Here is a 24,122-nt window from a genome sequence, read left to right as displayed (position 1 = left end):
TCGGAATCCGGGAGCCCCCTTATTACCAGCCCCCTACCCTATAAGAATGAGTATGGGCTCCAAAGTACCCCTACCGATTCACCAGTGAAAAAAATATTTAAAAAAACAACACAAGGGTTTAAAATTATTTATTGCACAGCTCCAGGGATCTACTTCCGTCTTGGGGGGTCTTCTCGCTGGACTCCTCCGCTATCTTCTGCTAGATCTTTTACTAGCGGAGGAGTCCGGCTTTCTTCTTCATCGCCGCCCGGGGGTCTTCTTCCAACTTAAAAAGGTCTTGTCCCCCTCTTGGGGGGTCTTGTTCCCCTCCCCTCTTCGGTTCTTCTTGCCGGGCCTCCGCTTTCTTCCTTTAGCTCTTTTACTAGCGGTGGCCCAGTCTTCTGGCGCCGCTGCCTCTTCTTCCGTCTTGGGGGGGGTCTTCTCGCTGGACTCCTCCGCTATCTTCTGCTAGCTCTTTTACTAGCGGAGGAGCCCGGCTTTCTTCTTCATCACCGCCCGGGGGTCTTCTTCCGACTTCAGGGGTCTTGTCTCCCTCTTCGGTTCTTCTTGCTGGGCCTCCGCTTTCTTCCTTTAGCTCTTTTACTAGCGGTGGCCCGGTCTTCTGTCGCTGCCGCCGCCTCTTCTTGCCAGCTGTGCAATAAATTATTTTAAACCCTTGTGTTGTGTTTTTTTTTTTTCCATTTTGTTCACAGGTGAATGGGTAGGGGTACATTGTACCCCATACTCATTCCCATAGGGTGGGGGGCCGGTATTAAAAGGGGGCTCCCGGATTCCAATAAGCCCCCTGACCGCAGACCACGACAACCAACGGCCAGGGTTGTCGGGAAAAGGCCCTTGTCCTCATCAACATGGGGACAAGGTGCTTTGGTTTGGAGGGGCCGCACCCCCCCATGTTGAGGGCACGCGGCTTGGTATGGCTCAGGAGGGGGGGCACTCGCTCGTCCCCACCCCCTTTCCTGACCGGTCGGGCTGCGTGCTCGGATAAGGGTCTGATATGGACTCTGCAGGGAACCCCCACGCCGTTTTTTGGGGAATAGGGCTTACACTTTAAGTCCATACCAGATGACGGGGCCAGCGACATGCCAATCTCGCCGCCAAACAGTGGCTGCATCTGAGAGGATGCAGTCACTGTTTGGTCACAAATTATTCATCTGGTTTGGTCTATTTTTAAAATGACTTTGGTCAAGCTAGGTGGCTCTTGCAAGATTCAAATTTTGGCCAATTCAACAGGAATCGGCTGAAATTCAAATTATCCATGGTCAACAGCTGACACAGAAGTACCACAGATGCACAAAAATGGGAACCATGCTTTGTGGGGCGTCTTAAAGAGGAATTGCAGCCTGCTCCCATAATTTGTAATAAAAACATCTTTGCCATTCTGAAGCTTCCCTCCAACCACTTTGCATATTATTTTTTATATACTGTGATTCTGTACTTGCCAAATATGTTGCAGAAATCTCCCTCCACCGAGTCTGGCGGGATCCATTTTAACTGTGGGCAGCTGAAGCTGCCGCCTGTTCACTTCCTGGATTTACACAGACACACCTCCAGCTCTGAAGCCCTGCAGCTCTCATTGGCCCTCTTATGACTCATCCCCCTCCCTTCCTGGCAGGCAAACAATCGGGAGAGTGAGAGAGAGAGCTGTGCATGATGTCATAAGCCTAGGCTGATGACCAGACAAGAAACAGGAAGTGGGCTGTATAAGGTATTTACTGGCAGAAAAAAATGTTTTACTATCCAAAAGTTAAAACAACAAGGGCAGAAGATTTAATAGATGGAAAGTTGAAAAAATGACTAAAGGTCCGCTTTAAGTGTGCCTGTTAATTTTTTTCAATCATTCTGCTATCCTGACTGGGCGTCATATGACGTCCAGCAGGATTACATGCAGCGCGGCAATCTTGAGTGCAGCGTGTCAGTCTGACAAGCCGCATCTCTGATCGTGGTAAGAAGCCTTTGACAGTGGCTTCTTACCATGTGATCAGCTGTGACCAATCACAGCTGATTATCGCGTGAACCAAGAAGTGGCAGTAAATGTTCAGTGGCTCTCCCTGTCAGAAGGGGGTCTGTGCTGATACAGAACATTGATTATCAGCACAGCCCTATCAGATATGCCCCCACAGCTGCCAAAAAAGGTGCCCATCAGCTGACAGTCAGTGCCCCATCAGAAACAGCTGTAGGTGTCCATCAGTGCCAATTAGTGCCCACCACAATCCCAATCAGTGACCTACAGTAACACCTGTCAGAACCTCATCAGTGCTGCCCATCGGTGACTCCTGTCAGTGCCAATCAGTACCACCTATCAGTGCCTCCTGTCAGTGCCAATCACAACAGCTTGTCAGTGCCCATCAGTGCTGCATATCAGTGCCACTTATTGGTGCCCATCAGTGCCACCTATCAGTGCCCATCAATGCTACATATCAGTGCCCATCAGTGTTTAGTTTGTTTAGCAAAAAATAAAACACCCCAGAGGTGATCAAATACCACCAAAAGAAAGCTCTATTTGTGGGAAGAAAATGATAAAAACGTAGTTTGGGTACAGAATTGCATGACCGCGCAATTGTCATTCAAAGTGCAATAGCGCTGAAAGCTGAAAATTGTCCTGGGCAGGAAGGGGCGAAAGTGCCTGGTATTGAAGTGGTTAATGGGTCAACAGGGCCACCCATTTCTCAAATTTCCATGTCCAAAATCGGGGTCATGTATGTCAAGCTTAAGACAGTAAGGTGTACAGGAACAGAGTTGATGTGATGGAATGAAGATATCACTTCTGAAGGCTGAAAAGCTATGAAGTCCACCAGTCTCCACCTTTCATGTCCAAGAAGCTGTCACATGGTGGATCTAAATTTTATGCAACCAAGTAATCATCTTCCAACTGGTGGATATACATTTATATGAACTCCATTTGGAATTTATTTCCAGACTGTAGTAATGGATGGTGAAACAACTGAAGACATGGCGCTGACCCCTTACATCACCACAGATGACGGCATGAGTTGTTCAGTTGTTTTATTAGGCGATTTCTAACTAAATAGGGTTTGGTGGATATCACTAGTTTCCCTGTATTTGTACCTTCAAAAAATAGAGCCTATGAGGTTTTGACGTGTTGATAAATGATCCTGCACATGTAACTTAATGGGAAATAAGGAGATCCTCAGCACAAAATATACATTTTAATAGTAACAGTTGGTAATCAGAGAATACAGAGGTTATGTTGTCACACAACTTGCCATCTATTCAGAGAAGACTTTCAGAGGTGAAGAGAAATAATACAACCAGGTGTATAAAAAAATCATCCACTGTATAAAAGGCACTTAACATACTTGTATTTTCATTGAACATGAAATGTATGGGAAAAAAGAGCATCATGGACAACGAAATGTGAAAGAAAAGGCTGTATTCTATCTATTGGAGGAAATGAGAACTAGCATTGACTGGAAGAAAAAGTCGCATATGGCAAATATGCAAAGAACCATACCAACCAATCGTATTCTTCCTTTCTTCAGTTCAAGTAGCCAGAAATATTAATGCTCATTAGTTGATATTAAATAATGTGCTTTTCATATTCCTCTCTGTTGTACTAAATAAGCCCTTTCGCTAGTCTGTAACATGGTTGTGAGGACGCAGTACAAAGTTTCCCACTGCATTACAGTGATGAATTAGATTAGAATATCTCCCAACACTCCGGGGATGCATTATGACTGTAGCCCTCTTCTGGATGATCAAGGTACTGTAGGTATGGCAACTCTGGAGCTCCTCTTTAACCGGTGAGAGAATTCACATTTAAATCACACATATATTTTCCAATGACCTATATACTCCTTATAAATAATCACTGATCTGACCGGGAATACAATTTGTGTAAAGGAAAAACGACATCCAAGGAGTTTATTTGGGCTTCTCTTCCACACTGTAGAGATCATGGCGACGTTGGTTATGAATTGGTATTTGCTGACGGATATCAGCGAGGTATTGCAAGTCTGAAAAAAAATAAATAAATATATAGTAGAAGATGAAATACACAGTACTGTAATGATTAAATGGCAGTCAGCCTTGTATTGTTAAAGAGAACTTTTAGTACAATTATCTGTCAATCAGTTCTGAATTTAACACCTTTGGACTGACAGATGACATTGTCCCCAGCTGAGCACTGTGACACATTCTTCTGGCCTCCACATCATCAGGACTCAGCAGTTGTGTATGGGTCAATAGAAGAAGCCACACCTCATGGCAGGGGACACAGGCATACATTATTACAAGAAGTGTTGAAATCTGAAGGGTCTGATGAATGCACTGCAATGCAATTGCTGACAGGGTCTCTTTTAACCACTTAAGGACCAGCCTTGTTTTGAGATTTTGGTGTTTACATGTTTTTTTGTGCTAGAAAATTACTTATAAAAAAAACATATATAATATTTAGGGGTTCTAACACCCTAGAGAATAAAATGGCAGTCACTGCAATACTTTTTTTCACACTGTATTTGCGCAGCGGTCTTACAAGCGCACTTTCTTTGGAAAAAAGTAATTTTTTTGAATAAAAAAAAAAAAAAAAAAGACAACATTAAAATTAGCCCAATTTTTTTTATATTGTGAAAGATAATGTGACGCAGAGTAAATTGATAATCAACATGTCACGTTTTGAAAATTGCGCCCTCTCATGGAATGGCGAAAAACTTTTACCCTTAAAAATCTCCATAGGTGACGTTTAAAAAAATTCTACATGTTGCATGTTTTGTGTTACAGAGGGGTAGAATTATTGCTCTCGCTCTACCGATCGTGGCGATACCTCACATGTGTGGTTTGAACACTGGTTTCATATGGGTGCGCTACTCACTTATGCATTCGCGTCTGCGCGTGAGCTCGGCGGGACAGGGCACGTTTAAAAAAAAAAAAATTATTTATTTATTTTACCTGTTATTTTTTATTATTACACTGTTTCAAAAAAAATTAAAAATGTCACTTTTATTCTTATTACAAGGAATGTAATAGGAAAAAGCAGGACAGGTCCTCTTAAATATGAGATCTGGGGTCAAAAGTCCTCAGATCTAACATTTACACTAAAATGCAATAAAAAAAAAAAAAAAAAAAAATTGTAATTTAAAAAAATGTAAGAGCTGTGACATTTTGACGTCACTTCCGCCCAGCAATTGTATGGAGACGGGTGGGGGCCATCTTCCCCTCACTCGTCTCCATACCAAGCAGGAGACAAGACGCGATCGCCTCCACCGCTTATATATAAATACAAAATGCTTGTTGTAATCTTATCTGGTGTTCTTTGTGTATTTCTTCTAGCTCTGTGTTGTTATCCAGCGTGAACGTTATCTTATGTGCAGGAGCTTCCTGTAATGCAGACGGGTCACTGCTGGTCTCTCTCCTTGTGCAGGGTAGCTGGTCTGGTCTTCGCCCCCTCCTGTGGTTTTCTGTAGGCAGCCTGTAGCGAGTGAAGTTGTTGGGTCCCTCTGACAGCTCTGCTTTCTGCACAGGCTATGTACAGCACAGCTTATGCATTTGCTACTTTAACAAGGTAATATCAGTTTTGTAAAAGCATTTGCTGCACACAGACTTTGATTTTTATCCTTTGTGGCTAGTATGGAATACATTTAAATGTAGGTTTCTGTACCTGCAGATCAGTTTTTTAGGTAGACCCTTTCAGTTAGCAGACATATCTTAATATTTTCAGAACAGAAGCAAGGTGAAGTTTTGCAATTAAGTTTACCAAAATCCTTGCAGTGTACAGTGGAACCTTGGATTACAAGCATAATCCATTCCAGGAGAATGCTTGTAATCCAAAGGACTCGCATATCAAAGTGAGTTTCCCCATAGAAGTCAAAGATAATTAGTTCATTAACTTCTATTACATGCAATACCACATGTGGCCAGAGGTGGGGGGTGCCGGAGAGCCTCAGAAATATTCGGGGACAGCTCGGCTGAACTCGGAAAGGCTTGGAAACAGTATTTCCAAATGGCTCCGAACCGCTCCGAGTGTCCCTGGCAACCCCGCACCTCTGGCCAGATGCGGTACTGCACACCCCATTAGCTTGAATTCTGCTCATTTTGTGAGACAACACTTGCAAACCGGGTCAGAATAAAGAAAAAATAAAAGTTGCTCATCTTTCAAAACGCTTGTTAACCGCGTTACTCGTAAACCAAGGTTCCACTGTATAATTCATCATGGAGGCGATTTTTTTTTCTCAACAGATTTGGAGATCCACTTTAAGACCCGGTTCACACAGGGGCGGTTTCAAAGTCGCCCAACTCTGAAGTCGCCCCGTACAGTGCGACTTCAGCGTGGCTTGCAAAATGACTTCTGCATAGAAGTCAATGCAAGGTACTCTGAAATCGCCCCAAAGAAGTACAGGAACCTTTTTCTAAGTTGGAGCGACTTGAGTCGCTCCTATTAGAACAGTTCCATTGTACAGAAAGGAGCGTGATTTGTTAGGCGGCTAAGTCGCCTCACAATTTGCCCCTGTGTGAACCGGGTCTAAATGATAAAAAGGAATTAGGTGACAAATGAAAAAAGGAACACATTTTCCTTTTGAGATTTTTGCGGTGCCAAACACAAATGGCAACATTTTTTATAAAAAATAATAAATGTATTACTACATGGGTCAAGAATGATAAATATTATCTTGACAATGTAATAATATATATTTTTCATTTATGTTAAAAAAAGTCCCACAGTCTACACCAAAAGTAGAATTTGTTCCTTTATATAAGGATATAAGAAATGTGGGGCCTATGATTATCCATCAATCATATATATTATTCTGAAGACGAACATATACGTATTTTTGAAGTCCAACGTTGTATCATTTTAGGAGGTCTTCTATGTAAAGAGGTATTAAACCCAAAAGCAATCCTTTAGTATTTTGCAGCTTACCATTTCTTAGATGAGCTTTCTTTCTCCTTTCATCTGGTGATCCAGTCAGCAAGTCTATTGTTTTTCAGAAGCTCAAGCTCTCCAGCAGGATATAATGAAGGGAGAATCTCTGTGCTCGGGAGTAATATATGTGAGCTGCTGACACTAAAATTTGTGATACCAAATTCAAACACGCTGCACTTTTTCTTTTAGATTCTCCAACACAATGATTCAGTATACATGGATAAGACAACCCACTTAACACTGGCAGAGGTGATTAAAACGATCAGCTTTTATTTATTCATGCAAAGCCTTTATCCCAAAAAGGAAAAAAAAAAATGTTTGCTGTAAATGAATATGAAGTGTGAGCTGACGTTTGGCTTCAATTTGTTTAGTGTATTTAAATCTACTAATAAATTTAACACTGCCCTCCCCCTGACTGACGATGATGCTGTCAGTTGTGCCTACTGTGCACATACCTGCAGAGTTGTATCACACTAATACAGGAGGTGTGTTACTGGTCAGATCACCAGGTTAAAACAGAGGGGAGAAAAGCCAAATAAAAGAAAACTGATGTAGCCACCACATCTAATGATTGGTAGGCTGCATTAGAGCTACACGATTTTGGCCAAAATGAGAATCACAATCTTTTTGCTTAGAATAAAGATCACGATTCTCTCGGTGTAACATCTTTCACATTATACAAATAAATTGGGCTAACTTTACTATTACGTTTTTATTTAAAAGTCATTAAAGTGTATTTAAAAAGAACAAAAAGGCGTTTGAAAGACCGCTGTGCAAATACGGTGTGACATAAAATATGCAACAACCACCATTTTACTCTATAGGGTCTCTGCAAAAATAAAAAATATATCATTTTTGGGTGTTCCAAGTAATTTTCTAGCAGAAAATAATGATTTTTACTTGTAATCAACAAATGTCAGAAAGGGTTTGGTCTTTAAATGGTTAAACTTCCCTCATTTACACACAGGAGTTCTTTCCTTTGATAAAAGAACAAAAAGATACTTTATTTCTACTTATTGGTGTGTTGTGATTAAACTTGGCAGGCTGCCTGGATTTTTATTTTTTTCCCCAGCTGTGAGAACTCTCTGCACTTGTTGTGACATGCTGTTTTGAAGATCGGGAATAGAAAAAGATCACAATTTTGACTCTTAATGATTAATCGTGCAGCTCTAGGCTGCATTATATTACATTTTTGGTTTGGGGTTTAATACCCCTTTAATGTGAATGTTTCGGGTACACTTTACCTCGATTATGACAGTGAGGGGCTATCAGGAATATTTCATATATGTGTCACTGGTAAAATGGTAGATTAATACTTTGGCAGAAGTGAGTCTGTAAACGTGCATCATCATGGAGGATCCCGATATCTCACACTGAACACACCAAGAACATTCTTTACCTATATCTGTGGAAATGATGGCTTCATCTGCCCCAGCCTTAGCAATGACTTCTCCCCTGAAAAACACCACAAATACACAGACTGATAAATTCAGGCATTTGAGAAGTAACAGCTCATAGTCATAAATTAGATTTCTTGTTCTGTCTTCTCTGTTCATAGTTTATATGCCAAACTAAAGCTCAGAGTATTCAAATCATAGTGAAAACACTGTTTGAAATCCCTATCAATGATCCCACAATAGCACTTTTAAATTTAAAACCGGCCACTCTCTCTTACCACCAATTCAAACTCCTATTACAGATCACAACATCCGCGAAACAAACAATTGCCAAAGCTTGGAAATCCCCATTCTTAATAATTGCTGAAAGTAAAAATAGAGTCAATCAAGCAATGATCCATGCCAAAACACAGGCTAGAACTCAAGATAAAAAAACCAACTTTGACAATATATGGAATCCCTGGATGACTCACTTTTTGCCTTCCAATTTTGATGCTTCCCTACTAAGACCTTGGTAATCTCGATTAATACTTCCATTCTCTGCATTTATGGTATGTATTTATTACCATGTACTACCCCGGGGACCCCTACCGCCGCTCATTTCTTTCTTCCCTATCAATTTTTTCTCCTACCTAAGAGTACTTTTTCTTTTATATTCTTTCTCTCTTCTACTTTTTTCCAATTGTACATAGTTCCAACGCGTAGTATAAGATTTTAGATTCTAAAAAATAAATTTCTTTATTTTTCTTTTTATTTAAAAACTATACTCTTGATACAAATTAAGACCTTTTTATTTTTTTTTTTCTGAGGACATCTTATATTAACCTAGTCTAAGTTGATTTTATCCTCTCTTATACAATGTATGACACAATCTTTAGGCTCGGTTCACACAGGGGCAGCACGACTTTCGGAGGCAACTTGGACGTGACTTGGACGCGACTTGGACGCGACTTGGACGCGACTTAAAACATCACTTTAAGTCGCCCCAGGCCAGGCGACTTGCCGTGGCCAATCAGAGAATGAGCTCTCAGGGGGGGGAACTCCTTTTGAGAGCTGATAATTCTCTGAGAGTCGCCTCCGTATAGACAAATCAATGGGTACCAGTCGCCTACAAGTCGGATTGAAGTAGTACAGGAACCTTTTCTGAAGTCGGAGCGACTTCAGTAGTGTGTATTAAGACAGCTCTCATTCACTTACATTGATTTCTACATGTTGTGCGACCTGAGGTGACTTGGGGCGACTTGAAGTCGGATCTGAGTCGCCCCTGTGTGAACCGGCACTTATATCCATGCTAAAATTGTTTTAGTTAAACTACTTTTAGTTTATGTTGGAACTACAACTCAACATTATTACCATATATGTGATCTTTTCTTTTGCTACCACCATATGTACTGTACTTATGTATACTAAATTGTTAAAATTCAATAAACAAATTTGACAAGGATCATAAAAAAATAAAATAAAATTATAGTGAGCTAGTGTACAGAGAAGAGGGCAGGCAAGGGGCAATGGGGAAACATCCATTTGGCTACTGTTATCTTGCATGTGAATTGCACAGGAATGCATAGTGCTTTTCTATGTGATTCCTGGTGTGAACCAACCCGTATGTACTTTACAGATATTCAATTGCTCATGCATAGTATTGCTGGCTTGACAGGTCTGTGAAATTGTGTTTGTTAAGTATGTCCACTCACGGGGGTCCAGACTGGCACGCGTGCGCGCCGATAGCAGGGTGGCAAATACAAATGGACGTACTTGTACACCAATTTGCCTTCCCGTGCCATTCTGGCAATGTATATCGGTGTGCGCTGGTTGGGAAGTGGTTAAAGCAGGGTAGATATAAATCAATTATTATTTTATTTTTTTTAATCAGATTTTAATAAAATGCTTTTGGAGTATCTAAAAGATGTTTTTTTTATTTATTTAAGATACATTAATAATTTGGTTTATTGAGCATGAAATGGTGCTTATTTATGTAGCATGAGGCTGTATATTCTGCAATATTTTCATTTTTGGTAAACTCATTCAATGAATCCAAACTCTGCAAGCTGAGATAACATATACTGCATTGATGCATTCACACAATGTCACAGTAACCATGAGATGAAACAAAGTTCAGGAATATTCCTTTATCCCATTGTTCTATGTACACTACAAACTGTATGATTGAGTCAGTTCTGATATCGCTGTTTTACTAACCTGACAGTTAGTATTCTAAATAGGAAACTTTCATTTTGTTTGCAAATATTAAAGATTCTAATTACCAGCAAGAATAAGTCCTTACATTTAAAGAGCACATGTCATTTCAGATCCATCACGGCAACGCCTGTTAGCGGGCATCCGCTCACCTGCTGCCGCCACGTCCCTCACCTTGTTGTGTCACTGCCGCATCACCAGCCGTCCCATTAAAGTGAATGGGATTGTCAGTGAGTCAACAGTGGGTCAGAGGAGGAGCCTCTGCAGGACAGAGATGACAGTTGCTCTTAAAAAATATGATTTAAATCAAGCCTTTTTACTTGTGATTTAGATCAAATCCACCCTACATTAAAGCAAAAAATATCACCAGCACACCAAAGATCTCCACAGCGGATCCAAAGCTCTAATCGGCAATCACATAGTTACAACAGATCAAGGCTGCTGTACGGTGTAACCAGCAAGTTCCAATTCTTCCTGGTAGTGTTACATGTTGGTGTATGTTCATCAGTGCCAAAATGAACTTTTAGGAGGTGGGAGGGGGCAAGGCTTGCAAAAGAATGCATATAAAGTTATGGGCAGGCAGCAATGCTGTGCTGGGGATCTGATGGCATCCTGAGGCTTATGACCAGTTTGATTTTCACAGATGATGGACTGCATACAGACCAGGAGCCCCACAACCAGTGGTATTTTTGTCAACTAAAATATTTTTGTCGACTAAATTAACACTATTTTAGTCGACTAAAACAATTCAGATGACTAAAATACGACTAAAACTAAAATGGCATTTTAGTCAAAAGACTATGACTTAGGCTCCTTTCACATGAGCTTGTCTGTTATACAGATTCTGCTTGATCAACAGGGGATCGATACCATTGATCCCTGCTGAGCAGGTGGATGACAGGTCCATCTCCGCTTACTGTGCTAAGATGGACCTGTCAGAGCCCCCGTTCTCCTCTATGAGATATCAGATGAAAACAGACCGCCTGTCCATTTTCATCTGATCCCATCCAATCGCCCAGACAAAAATGGAAAATAGAGTCACCATCTGTCTGGATTTCACAGACAGGATCAGATGATGTCAGCGAACATGTCACCGCCAACATCCGACGCTCTATAGAGGTGAATGGAGCATCTGATCAGGACCGTCTGAAAAACTGACAGGAGGACCTGATTGGAAAGCCTGCGTGAAAGGGGCCTAAAACCAAATCGAAAATTGACATCAAAAATTATCACTACTCTGCTGGCCATTTCTAAATCGGCAACACAATTCCATCCAGAGCCTATAATAACAGCACACACATTAAAGTTTAAACATGTATTCCACTACCGCATATGAATAAGTAAGGGGCATCTACTAAGCTGCTGAAAGAGAAAAACAAATTAGGAAAAAGGCTTTCCTTATATTTTTTCTTAATATTTAAATGTTGGTAAAATATTCAGGTAATATGTGCAATTGCATTACAGTCAATAGAGTTTACTTTTTTTATGGGTTTTTTGTATTTTAAAGTTGCACTTCTGTTTGTCAAATAACAATATTTTACTTACCATGGATTGACCACGGTGCTGTGTCCCCAAGCTATATAGGAGGCTTTTTCATCTCTGGCTGGAGACACGGTGGCAACGTAGACTTGGTTGTCCAAAGCCCTAGACATAACAAGACAAGATTTACAGATTTTATTATATCATCTCTTTATATATATCCACACTGGACTAGTAATGCCCTTTCCTCTCCCCGCATGCAGCCTGAATCATACATGGTAAGGTCTCATTTATCAATTTCTAATTTCAATCCTCCCCTTTCTTTGCTACAGATATTAGGCAACAGCCACTATACACGTGTACATTTTACTCCAACAATTAGTAAGGAAGCATTCAGGAATCTTTCTCATTTGCGTCTGCTGGGGAAGGGTAGCACTGCTGGCACTGGCTGTACTTTGGGGGAAAACAGCGATCTGCTGGAAAAATCCATCCCAGCCATTATAACATTCTCAAGCAAGCAAGTTTGGCCAAGGAATGTCAGTCAGGGTCATGGAGGGACCTATAAACCTACAGATGGTTCCTCATTTCTTTAAGCACCTCAACTGCTTCTGTTTGTCAATCTTCTCAAAGTATTTTATTCCACGAAACAAAGCTAACCATATGCATATATAGGTAGACCTTCACGTAGCATCTCCAAAAGAGTACATTCAGACTGTAACATGTATGAACAACTTACAAATAATTTTAGTGGGATCTATGTGGCCTAGGTCTTTGTATGTCTTTGTATGTCATTACTGTGCTTTCCTGACACTGAAATTAATACTCAAGTCTTTGTATCTCTACATTACAAGACTGATTGTATAGTGATGCTTTGTAGGTTGGCTAAAGCTTAAATTAAAGTGGAACTTCACTCTTTAACCACTTTAAGACCAGCCACCATAGTCTTACTGTGGCAGGTTGGCTCTTTTTTTTTTTTTTTGAAAGCCTGGGGCGTGCAAAACACACTCAAAAATTTCACCTGGTGCCAAAAAAATGTGCACACACATAAAGAGTGAGACACAAAAAGTGCAATGGTTACACAAGCCCTCTGAAATCAGAGGGCCTTGCCCTGAATCCCCCAGGGCATTAGGCTCCTGACAGGGACAAGGGTACTTAAAACATGGTCCATCTGGCCGAAACCAGATGGACCCCTTTCTTTGGAAGGTTTGCCGAAACAGACCCACCCAAGTACTAGGTAGGGCTCCCCCAAAGGGAGACCCCAGAAAAGAGAGGGCGAACTAAGCCAGAAGGCCATGTCCACCCCCTCTCCAGACTTTCAGGACAGGCCTGAGGACCTGCAACCCTACTCAACACAGTGCACAGTGACAAAACATAAAAACCTGACAAATACACACAAAAATAAATTAAATAAAGTGGGGAAGGGATAGTGAAGAGGAGGGTGAAAAGGTGCCCATTGTGTAAAACAATGACCAGGCCCTCCGGCCAGGAATAAAAAAATCCTCTGGTCCCAGCCAAAAGACCCGGCCCAAGAGGCAGGTGCTAAAAAAGCGTGCTATTGGTGCAGTGACCGTGGTGCCCAAAATCAAAGTGACCCTCACTCACAGCGATTTTAAGGCACCCATGGACTGCCACTCCAGGGGCAATGCTCCAAAGGCTTTTAAGACTGCCCTGACCAACGGTCCGGACCACAGCAGCCCCCTCCCCCCCAGGAAGAAAGGCATGAAGTTCAGGGAGCTTGGTGAGAGCCCTTTGCCATCAGGCTCCACCGTCGCTCCCATCACTCCTGCCTAATTACATTCAGGAAGTACTAACCGCTCCTCCCACCCAGAAAAGAGGAGCCAGTGTTCCTTCCCGAAAAACTGTCCGGGGTTAGAACTACCCCAATCCAGGCCAGAAGACCAGGTACTCGACCCTCTGGGTCAGACCAGTAGCGGCACCCATCCTCACCAGGAGCACCCTTCCAGACGGTTCAGACTCGATCATGCACCGGCCCCCAGTTTCCGTTGGGCAGCACGGCGTGAACCCTACCAAAACCGTCTTTCCAGGTGCTAATTACACCATTGGAGAGTGCTGGCCAAACCCTCTCTATAGGGATGGAACAGCGCCTCCTTTGACAACTGATAAGAACAGATTTTTTCTATTGAAAAAGCCCATGGCGTGCAAACTCACCCAAAAAAACTTCCACCCGGTGCATAAAAAAAGTGCACACACATAAAGAGTGAAACACTAAAAAGTGCAGACGGGTGCCTGATGTCCTCCAAAAGAAGGACCATATCCTGATCCCCCGGGGCGTTAGGCTCCAGACGGGGACTGAGGTACCAGACTCAACAAGTGGTCCCCGGACGAAACCGGAAGACCTCCTTTCCCCGGGAGGACTGCCGAAACAGAACCTCCTAGGTACTTGGTACTGTGGGGGCTTCCCCGAAGGTAGGCCCCCCCTCATGGAGATTGGACCAAGCCAGAAGGCCTATGTCCGCTCTCCCACAAGACGTTCAGGATTGGTCCGAGGACCGACACCCTACTAATCAAAACGTGAAGTGACAAACAGTGACAAAACACACACAAATAAAATAAAAAGTGAGGAAGGGATAGTGGAAAGGAGAGTGAAAAGTGGCCATTGTGCAATACAATGGCCGGCCCTCCGGCCAGGAATCAAAAATTCCTCTGGTCCTAGCCAAAAGGCCGGGCCCTAGAGGCAGGTGTAAAAAAAGCGTGTAATGGTGACGTGACCTAGGTGCCAAAATCAAAGTGCGGACGCACAGTGAATAAGGCACCCCTGGACTGCCACTCCAGGGGCACATCACCATGGGCTTTCCAACAAAAGCATCCCCGACAGCCCCCACCACAGCCAGAAAGGCATGGAGATCAGCGAGCTTAGTGAGACCCTTTGCCATCAGGTCAAACCCTCACTCCCGTCACTCCTACCTAATTATATTCGGAAGGTACAGGCCGCCCCTCTGCTGGAACAGAAGAGCTAAGCGTTCCCTCCCGAAAAAACTGACTGGGGCTAAAGCTGCCACAATCCAAGCCGGTCTGCCAGGGTCCCCTCCCCTGGCGCCGACCAGTGGTTCTCCGCCCCCATAAGGAGGCTTCCCGAACCGGCTACAAACCAGTCCGGGTCACCTTTACACCAACAGGCTTTACATAGCCACCGCCACCCCTGCTCCACCTCGCCGTAGAACAGGGACGGTAAACAAGCGCCACCTATTGGCAACTGATAAGAACAGATACTACACTTGATCTTAGCCAAAAGGCCAAGAAAGGTTGGTTAATATTGCTGATCACCCTATCTGACAAACAGTCTTGCAAATGCACATACTGCAATCTTGCTGTCTGGTAGTCTACAATCCATGACACAAGGGAAACATCAACCTGTATTGCTGCTAGCTTCTCACCCAAGAGATCTGGCCTGATAGTATCAAAAGTTTAGGAGATGCTAAAAAACATGACCCTCACAGTGCTTGTTAGCTTATCCATGTGTGCATACGTGTGATTTAGCATAAAAATGATAGCATCCTCAACCTCCAGTCTTAGCTGGTATGCAAACAGCAAAGGGTCTAAACATTTGCTAACCATGGGCCGTAACTAATGTAAAACAAGTCTCTCTCTCCAAGGTCTTCATGATGTGGGAGCTCAAAGCCACTGGTCTATAATCCTTGGAGCCACAAGGACATGGTATTTTTAACACAGAGACAAGATAGGACCCTTTAGACTCAGACTAAGGTTAAAGAGGAGTTCCAACATCCAATCATATTTATTTATTTTTTTCCAAAATTCCTAAGTTCATATAATGTTAATGTTCCACTCACTTGTTTTTTTCAAAATTACCCCCTGATGTCCGTTTTCATATGTAAAAAAGAACTTATATTCTGTGCTACTGGCAGTTGTCATCTTGCCTGTGGGCATGTGAAGCCTACAAGCAGCCAGTTCCGGGATACGGTGATGCTGAGCTACCAGCATGCACTGCCCGTTCCCGCGCATGCACATTATGTACACATCACATCGTCGGAAGTGCCTGCCCCGTTGTGATGGCAACGAAGAAAAACAAAACCACACAGATTTCATTCCAGCTGGCATCATCGCGTCACTTCCAGTTTCGGGATCTCGCGATATTTAGCGGCGGCTAGCCACACTGACTCCTGGGAAGATTGATTCATAGCTCCCAGGAGACAGTGTGCCTCTCCAGAAGACAATTCCGGATATGACGGCGATACAGGCGGGTGGCTGACACAGGAAACACCACATTAATACTGCATAAAAAGGGAACCCTTAGGAAAAAAAAAAAAATATTGCCATTTGACTATGTATATTATGCCAGCTTGGTAATAAGCTTAACTGCTTGCTGCCCGCCCACCATCAAATGATGGCGGAGCGGTGCAGCTCTGGTTCTGTGATGCCATCATATGACGGCATCCCAGAACAGCCACTCCTGTGCACCCATTTGTTTGAAGAGAATGATAAAACATTTCTTTGGGTACAGTGTAGCACGACCGTGCAATTGTCATTGAAAGTGCGATAGCGCTGAAAGCTGAAAAATGGCTTGGGCAGAAAGGGGGTGTTAGTGTCTGGTGGTTAATTTGGGAAATTGTGTGGAACTCCGCTTTAAAGACCCGTTGAAGGACACTCCCCAGCTGGTCTGCACATGCCCAAAGTAGCCTGGGGCTAACGCCATCAGGTCCTGCTTATTTTCCTGCCTTAAGGCTCCTCAACTGTATGCTCACCTGATCAGCTGTAAAAGACTATGTACTTTCCCATAAAGGAGTAGTAGAGTTGTTCTTATAAAAAGAACAAATCGGTAAAAGTATCTAATAGGGGGGAATCAGTACCCTGTTCTCCCTGTCTTGGTGACATGACAGGAATCGAGGCACAAAAAAAAAAAAAATAGAAGATAGCAATTAAACCTAAAAGAATTCCTTGGACATTTATCACCAACATTAACATTTAATTTGTAAAGGACCACTGCAGCCAAAAGCAATGTTTTTTTTTTTTAATACGCACTATAAGCTGTTGGCATGATTGGTAATGCAAACACTTCCAATGCATGGGATCGTAAAAATATTTCCCCAGAAAACGTTCTAAGGATATAGAGATGTAGAGCCTCTCAACATACCGTGCTCTCTGCAGCAGCTCCCAATGTGCAGGTCCTGTCGTCATGTTAAATGCTCCGGGATATACCAATAACTGACAACCTGGTAAATATTAATACAGTAATATTGCTTAAAGTATATGAGGCCTTAGCATCTGATTGTACAATCTCTTTTATATCTACCAACTACTATGCAAGGCAAGAACCTGCCTGACTGGATATAAATTGATTCGATAGATTATATAGGTCCTCATATTACATAGTCTTGGTAAATCTAATGTTGATTGTGCAAAGATTTTAGAATAAATAAATATCACACAAAGCATCAATAACGGTACAAAGACAGAGGTACCTTTCCTTGTGTATATCTGGGCGAGTTCAGCAAACCTTATGTCATAACAGATGCCCACTCCAATCTTGCAATAGGCTGTTAAAATGATGAGATGAACGTTATTTCAAAAACGACCAAATAAAAGAAGAAGTATAGAATATTTGTGTACGTCAAGTGCATTGGCTCTATTGAACACGTGACAAGGTTCTATCAGGGGGAAGTATGGAGATGGCTATTACGGACTTCTCTTTCTGAAAATACTAGTTGCCTGGCTGTCATGCCGATCCATTGATTTCAGTACTCTCTCAGTCACTGACTTGGAAAATAAATGGATTTTGGAATTACGGCTTTGCTTTGTAATTGCAAAGTCTATATTATAATCTCATCACACTTTGCCCTGAAACATGCTCCTCTACCGAGGGTTGCCCAATTAAAGTGAACATCAAGAAAAAAATAAAAATAAAAAATAAGAAGAAAAAAAAAAATACGCCTGCAATACATGCACATTTTTCCATAATTAATCCCTTTAAAAAGCCTGCAAGTACAGATTTTTAAGACTAGGTGGTAGCCTGGAATTCTACTTTAAAAAAACAAAAAAACTGCCATGTAGAACAGCCATGGAAAGCTGCGGCCTTTGAGCCCATACACTGCAGTGACAGGCTGTCAGCAGCTGCAGCTATTCGTGAAACTTAAACAAAGGGAATCCATGGTTACATTTTCTATCTGAAATGGTTTAATTTCAGAGTACATTGAGAGAATAAACTGCATACATTTGAATAAAAACTAGAGAAATGGGGGTGTTGTAAAACATTTGACCAGCAGTATATAGCATTCAAAATCCCTCTTCACAGTGGCGGCTGGTGGGTTTTTTGTTCGGGGGGCAGTAAACAACCAACCAACCCCCCCCGGTGGTGTGAAACTAACACCCCCCTCCCCTCCCATCTGCCGGTTGGTCTGGTACTTACCTGAATAGATAGATAGATCCAGATAAATGGGGGTGTCATCCAGCATGGCTGGGTGCAGGCAGTGGCTACAGGTTCCAGACAGCGACTCCAGGTTAGCGGGTGTGGGGACTCGGCAGTGGCTCCAGGCTAGCGGGTGCAGGGTCTGGGCAGCGGCTCCAGGCTAGCGGGTGCAGGGTCTGGGCAGCGGCTCCAGGCTAGCGGGTGCAGGGTCTGGGCAGCAGCTCCAGACTAGCGGGTGCAGGGTCTGGGCAGCGGCTCCAGGCTAGCGGGTACAGGGTCTGGGCAGCGGCTCCAGGCTAGCGGGTGCAGGGTCTGGGCAGTGGCTCCAGGCTAGCGGGTGCAGGGTCTGGGCAGTGGCTCCACGTTAGGCATCCAATAGGATCCCGTTCAGTATTGCCCCCCCCCCCCCCGTCTAAACAATAATGCCAAAAAATTTGTGCCAAAAATAATTGCTATACCCCCTTAATATCAAAACAGTGATATATATGTATAACAACGTCTCTATTAGCACCCAGAAATTATATATATTTCTTCAAATGCAATGATTAATTCAACGACTCCAGCTATATCATCTTAATCTTCATTCATCTTCTATCAAAAAGATCCACAAGTGTCACCAAAGAAACCCAGTCTGTGTCACCGTCACCCAGCAGAATGGCCACTCACCAGACGTCACCAAATGGTAGGCCTTCGGTTCATTAAACGGATAACCAATCCTCAATGCACTTCTCCCATTAGCAATTCCTCAATGTCCGTAAATTCATATAAAATCAAATAGAACCAATATAGTGTAAAACCGTATTCATCTTTAACAGAAAATTAATAAAAACGTATTGCACTCACATTTCAATGTGTCTATCAGCCGACACCAAGCTGTTCCAGCAATGAGAAAACCGCATAGGATAGGGCATAGGGCGTAGGATGTCTCCCACAGCTCCTACGCGTAGGAGCTGTGGGAGACATATCTTTGAAACATCAGCCAGGAACAGGTCGGTTTAGTGGAAGGAGTAGATCACCACCTGTGGAACATCGTTGGCTTGCCCTATCCTATGTGGTTTTCTCATTGCTGGAACAGCTTGGTGTCGGCTGATAGACACATTGAAATGTGAGTGCAATATGTTTTTATTGATTTTCTATTAAAGATGAAAACGGTTTTACACTATATTGGTTCCATTTGATTTTATATGAATTTACGGACATTGAGGAATTGCTAACGGGAGAAGTGCATTGAGGATTGGTTATCCGTTTAATGAACTGAAGGCCTACCATTTGGTGACATCTGGTGAGTGGCCATTCTGCTGGGTGACGGTGACACAGATTGGGTTTCTTTGGTGACACTTGTGGATCTTTTTGATAGAAGATAAATGAAGATTAAGATGATATAGCTGGAGTCGTTGAATTAATCATTGCATTTGAAGAACTATATATTATTATTTATTTTTTTGTTTCTGGGTGCTAATAGAGACGTTGTTATACATATATATCACTGTTTTGATATTAAGGGGGTATAGTAATTATTTTTGGCACAAATTTTTTGGCATTATTATTATTTAGATGGGGGGGAATACTGAACAGGAGGCGCAATCCCCCAATATACATATTGTACATCTACCGTAACCCTCAAAGTAGGGGATTTGATTTGGGATTGCAGCGTACCCATAACTATATAAAGGAAGGGAAAAAAGAGGGTAAGTTTGAGCGCTGGTACAATTTGATTTTTCCATCCAATAGGATCGCCTAACGTTTTTGCCAATCGGGAAACAGGTCTCAAACCCACTTCCTGATTGGTGGGGAGAAGATTTAGTGTGAAAATAGCGAAAATGTATTCGCTATCTTAACACAACTGGGTGGGATCAGGATATAGCGCTCTGCGCCCCAAGCCCACCCTTTTTTGAAGCCTATTAGAGCCTCTGGCTCTAATCAGGTGCTTCAAACCCCCCCCCATCCTCGCTATAGGAATTCTCCCAGCGTCCTGAAAGGGACTGGGTGCATAGATAGGGTGTGCGGTAGTGGTGTTGGGTGGGCGGCACCCGTGCACCCACAATGCATGGGCTGCCACTGCCCCTTAAAAAGTGGGTAAAAGTAATTCAGTCTTTCATCATAGTGGAAGTCTCCCATATCCCTTACTTTTGTTTTGGTCCAAGAATATCCTTTTTGTGAGTGGGTGACCAAAACATAACTACATATTCAAGATGAATCTTTAATAATTAGAAGGAAAATGTTGTCTCTTTCATGGGTCTATGCCACTTTCAATGCAGAGGATATTTTGCTAGCTTTAGAAGCTGCAGACTGGCATTGAATGGTCTTGTTTAGTCTATGACCACGGGGACACCCAGATCCTATTCCATTATTTATTCAACCATTTTAACTCCCTAGAGTTTATAAGAAATGACAATAACACATGACAAAATCCTCTCCCACTGAAGGCTCCCACTGCTGTATCTGAGCCAATAAGGAGCGAGAGAGCCTCGGCTCTTGTGCACATTGCTGGGTCGAGATCAGGCTTGGGTATGTATCGGGGGGGGGGGGGGGGGGGGGAAGCTGCATACAGAAGGTTTTTCACCTTATTGCATAGAAAGCACTTTAATAATTTTAACAATAGAGGTGCATCTATTGCATTTGCTATTGAAATGCATTAGAGGGGGCAGTCCTAGGGTTGTTTTATGGAATAAACTTGACTTCAGTGATGCCATCAGTGTGTGGTGGTCTCATTCCTGTCCCTAGGGTTTATGTTGAATAATTATTTTTTTATTTTTTAGGAAAATGGCAGCAGAGGACAAGGCGCAGACAATGGAAGTGAGGGTATGCTGCAGTACTGATAAAAAAGCAACATACGTGTATCAAAAACAGAAAAGCTTTCTCCAGGGGTGAGCGTTTCCGATTCCTGGAATCTAATCTTCCCTGGAACATCAATATTAAACAGGTGGATCTGTGGATTAAAAAATAAAAATAAAATAAATGGTCATCATAAACACCCTGAAAGGAAATTACCAATAAACGTATACAACATACACCCAGAAATACTCAGTGAAATAGACATGGGTAGATTGCCTTGAAAGTGCAAGATCTAACCTGAGAAATTGGGCTCCACCCCCTCTGGCACTAATTCCTACCGCCTGTCGCTCAAATACTGAAACTTGGGAAATAGGGACTCTGGTAATTGACTTTTGAATGACAAGAGGCAGGGATTCCTATCAGAAAAAGATGGGGCGTAATCTCAACTTGGACGGCATATATAGCCAGCTTAGAATTCAAGGGGACTCTGCGAGGACATACGGATCAATCTGAAGAATAACAAAGGTGTAAGCTGCCTGCATCTACAGTGTCCAAAGAAATTTTTTGGAAAAGGTAAGAAGAGCGAAAGGACCTCTGACAGTTTTTGTTGGTGTCTGTGTCCCCACAGGAGATCTTCATTGTCTGTTTGTTCTGATGACCATTTTTATTGGGACTAGAAGAGAAAATTGTGATGGGGACACAGGTTTCAGTGACAGTTGCTTAGGAGAGAGAAAATTCTGTGTATCTTGAGACAGAAAATTAAGGAAAATCTCCCGAAAATGTTCTAACCCCACGCTAATCAAGCTTAACCACTTGAAGACCGGGCTTTTTCGGGGAACTTTTTGTTTACAGGTTTAAATCAGTATCTTTTGCTTGAAAAATACTTATAATACCCAAACATTATACATATTTTTTTAGCAGAGACATTAGGGAATAAAATGGCGATTGTTGGAATTTTTTATGTCACATGTCACACAAAAACACAATAGCTACCCCAATCTTTTTGTAAAATGTGAAAGCTGATGTTACGTAGAGTAAACAGATAAATAACATGTCACACTTTAAAATTGCGCACCCTCATAGAAAGGTGAAAAACTACAGTACTTAAAAATTTCCATAAGTGACGCTTTAAACGCCTTTACTGGTTACCTGTTTAAAACTACAAAGAAGGTCTAGTGCAAGAATTATTTCTCTCATTCTACCGTTTGTGGCAATATTTCACATGTGTGGTTTGAATACCGTTTACATATGCGTGCGCGACTTACATATGTGTTCACTTCAGTGCACAAGCACGGAGGGATGGGGGTTTAATTAAAAAACTATATATTATTTATTTTACGCTTTATTTTTATTTTTACAATGTCCCTTCATTTTTTTTATCAGTTTTATTCCTATTACAAGGAATTTAAACATCCCTTGTAATAAAAATAAGGATGACAGGTCCTCTTAATGGAGAGATCACGGGTTCTCTTCTTTACCTTTAAAAGCAAAAGATCAACAAAAAAAAAAAAAATGTTTTTGATCCTTTGCTTTGAAAAAATATCTTCCAGCCTGGACTGGAAGGGACGTCATGACATCACTCCAGTACTCCAAGGCTATAGAGTTGATCAAAGAGTGTTACCTCTTTGATCGCCTATGGGAGCAACCAGCCATACTGTTGGATTGTTTCTCGGAAGAAGTGGCAGAAATGGTAAGTCCAAGAAACACCAGCAATCGGCAGAAACCATTCCAGTGGCTCACTGACTGCTCAGATCGGTTTCATGAGAAATCCTGCCACCTGCATAAAAAAAAAAAAACAAAAAAAAAAACTGTACCGGGGTTATGGCTAATACCTTCAGCCATAATCCTGGTAAACCATTTGCAGACCGCAATGTATATTTTATATATATATATATATATATTGCGGTTGGCAAGTGGTTAAAGAATAAGTTCACCTTTAGAAGCATGTTACATAGTACACCCATATCTCAGGTATAACAAGTACCTATATATCCACCCACCTCCCGCAGCGAGCGCTCCCTACTCTTTGACAGCGGGCGCAGATCTTCTTGCACCCACTGTCACACTTAGAAAACAGTGCAGCTGTGCGGGGCTCCGCCCATGTGGCTGTGTCAATCATCCACAGTTTCCTGTGAATGAATAGACTACCATCAGCCATTGTGTTTGATGGCTTGTAGTTCTCAGTGAATTGCGAGGGCAATTGTGAGCACTCCACTGATTCTTCTTGCCATTCACTAATTGCCTACCCTTATAAGAGGTACAGACTGAGAGTTTGCAGCATCCAGGCATTGCATCTGAGATCTGCTGATAGCGAGGGCAAAGGTTTACAGAGTGCAATGTAAAAAAATTAAATAAATAGAAATTTTTGCCTGCAAACCGATGTGCATTTTTTTTATTTTTTTATTTTTTTACAAAAGGTGAACTTAAAGCGGAGGTCCACCCTAAAGTGGACCTCCGCTCATCGGAACCCTCCCCCCCTCCGGTGCCACAATCGGCACCTTTCAGGGGGGAGGGGGGTGCAGTTACCTGGATAATCCAGGTAACTACACCCACTTCCGGGATAGCTCTCTGCGGAAAGGGGCGTAACTTACGCCCCTTTCCGCAAGTGCCCGCCCCTTCCCGCAAGTGCCCCGCTGCCTGCTGGGAAACACACAGATCCCAGAGGCAGCGGGGAGCGTCCTTATTGCGCAGCACGATTCGCGCATGCGCAGTAGGGAACCGGGAAATGAAGCCGAAAGGCTCCATTTCCTGATTCCCATACCCAAGATGGCGGCGGCAGGACCCGAGAAACGATCTACAGATCGGCTTCGGGTGCCGACATCGCGGGCGCGCTGGACAGGTAAGTGTCACTATTTTAAAAGTCAGCAGCTGCAGCATTTGTAGCTGCTGGCTTTTAAAAAAAAAAAAAAAAAAAAAAAAAAACGCGGAGTCCCGGTGGACTCCCGCTTTAATGAAAATATTTTAAATGGTGTTCCACTTTAACTACAAAACATACATCATGTCTTCAGAATGTTTA

The 24,122-nt window shown here is 42.6% G+C and overlaps 1 protein-coding gene and 1 pseudogene across 1 annotated transcript in view; both read right to left on the bottom strand.

The window, feature by feature from the left end:
• Positions 1 to 3,151: 3,151 nt before the first annotated feature.
• Positions 3,152 to 24,122, bottom strand: part of NIT2 (nitrilase family member 2) — a 28,477-nt gene continuing 7,506 nt past the window's right edge. The window contains exons 5-10 of the mRNA XM_077480201.1: positions 21,167 to 21,260; positions 17,388 to 17,462; positions 17,060 to 17,138; positions 12,016 to 12,114; positions 8,277 to 8,332; positions 3,152 to 3,974 (exon numbers count right to left, since the gene is read on the bottom strand). Of these exons, the coding sequence (XP_077336327.1) occupies positions 3,883 to 3,974; positions 8,277 to 8,332; positions 12,016 to 12,114; positions 17,060 to 17,138; positions 17,388 to 17,462; positions 21,167 to 21,260 (495 nt within the window). The 3' untranslated portion in view covers positions 3,152 to 3,882. The remainder of the gene's footprint in view (positions 3,975 to 8,276; positions 8,333 to 12,015; positions 12,115 to 17,059; positions 17,139 to 17,387; positions 17,463 to 21,166; positions 21,261 to 24,122) is intronic.
• LOC143986365 (U2 spliceosomal RNA) lies at positions 15,134 to 15,215 on the bottom strand (annotated as a pseudogene).

Source organism: Lithobates pipiens, unplaced genomic scaffold, assembly GCF_037356315.1.
Source record: "Lithobates pipiens isolate NorthernLeopardFrog02 unplaced genomic scaffold, aLitPip1_a1.2 Scaffold_16, whole genome shotgun sequence".
In the NCBI taxonomy this organism is placed as follows: domain Eukaryota; kingdom Metazoa; phylum Chordata; class Amphibia; order Anura; family Ranidae; genus Lithobates; species Lithobates pipiens.
Note: the sequence above shows the minus strand (reverse complement) of the source record. Positions and strands in the feature narration are given on the sequence as shown.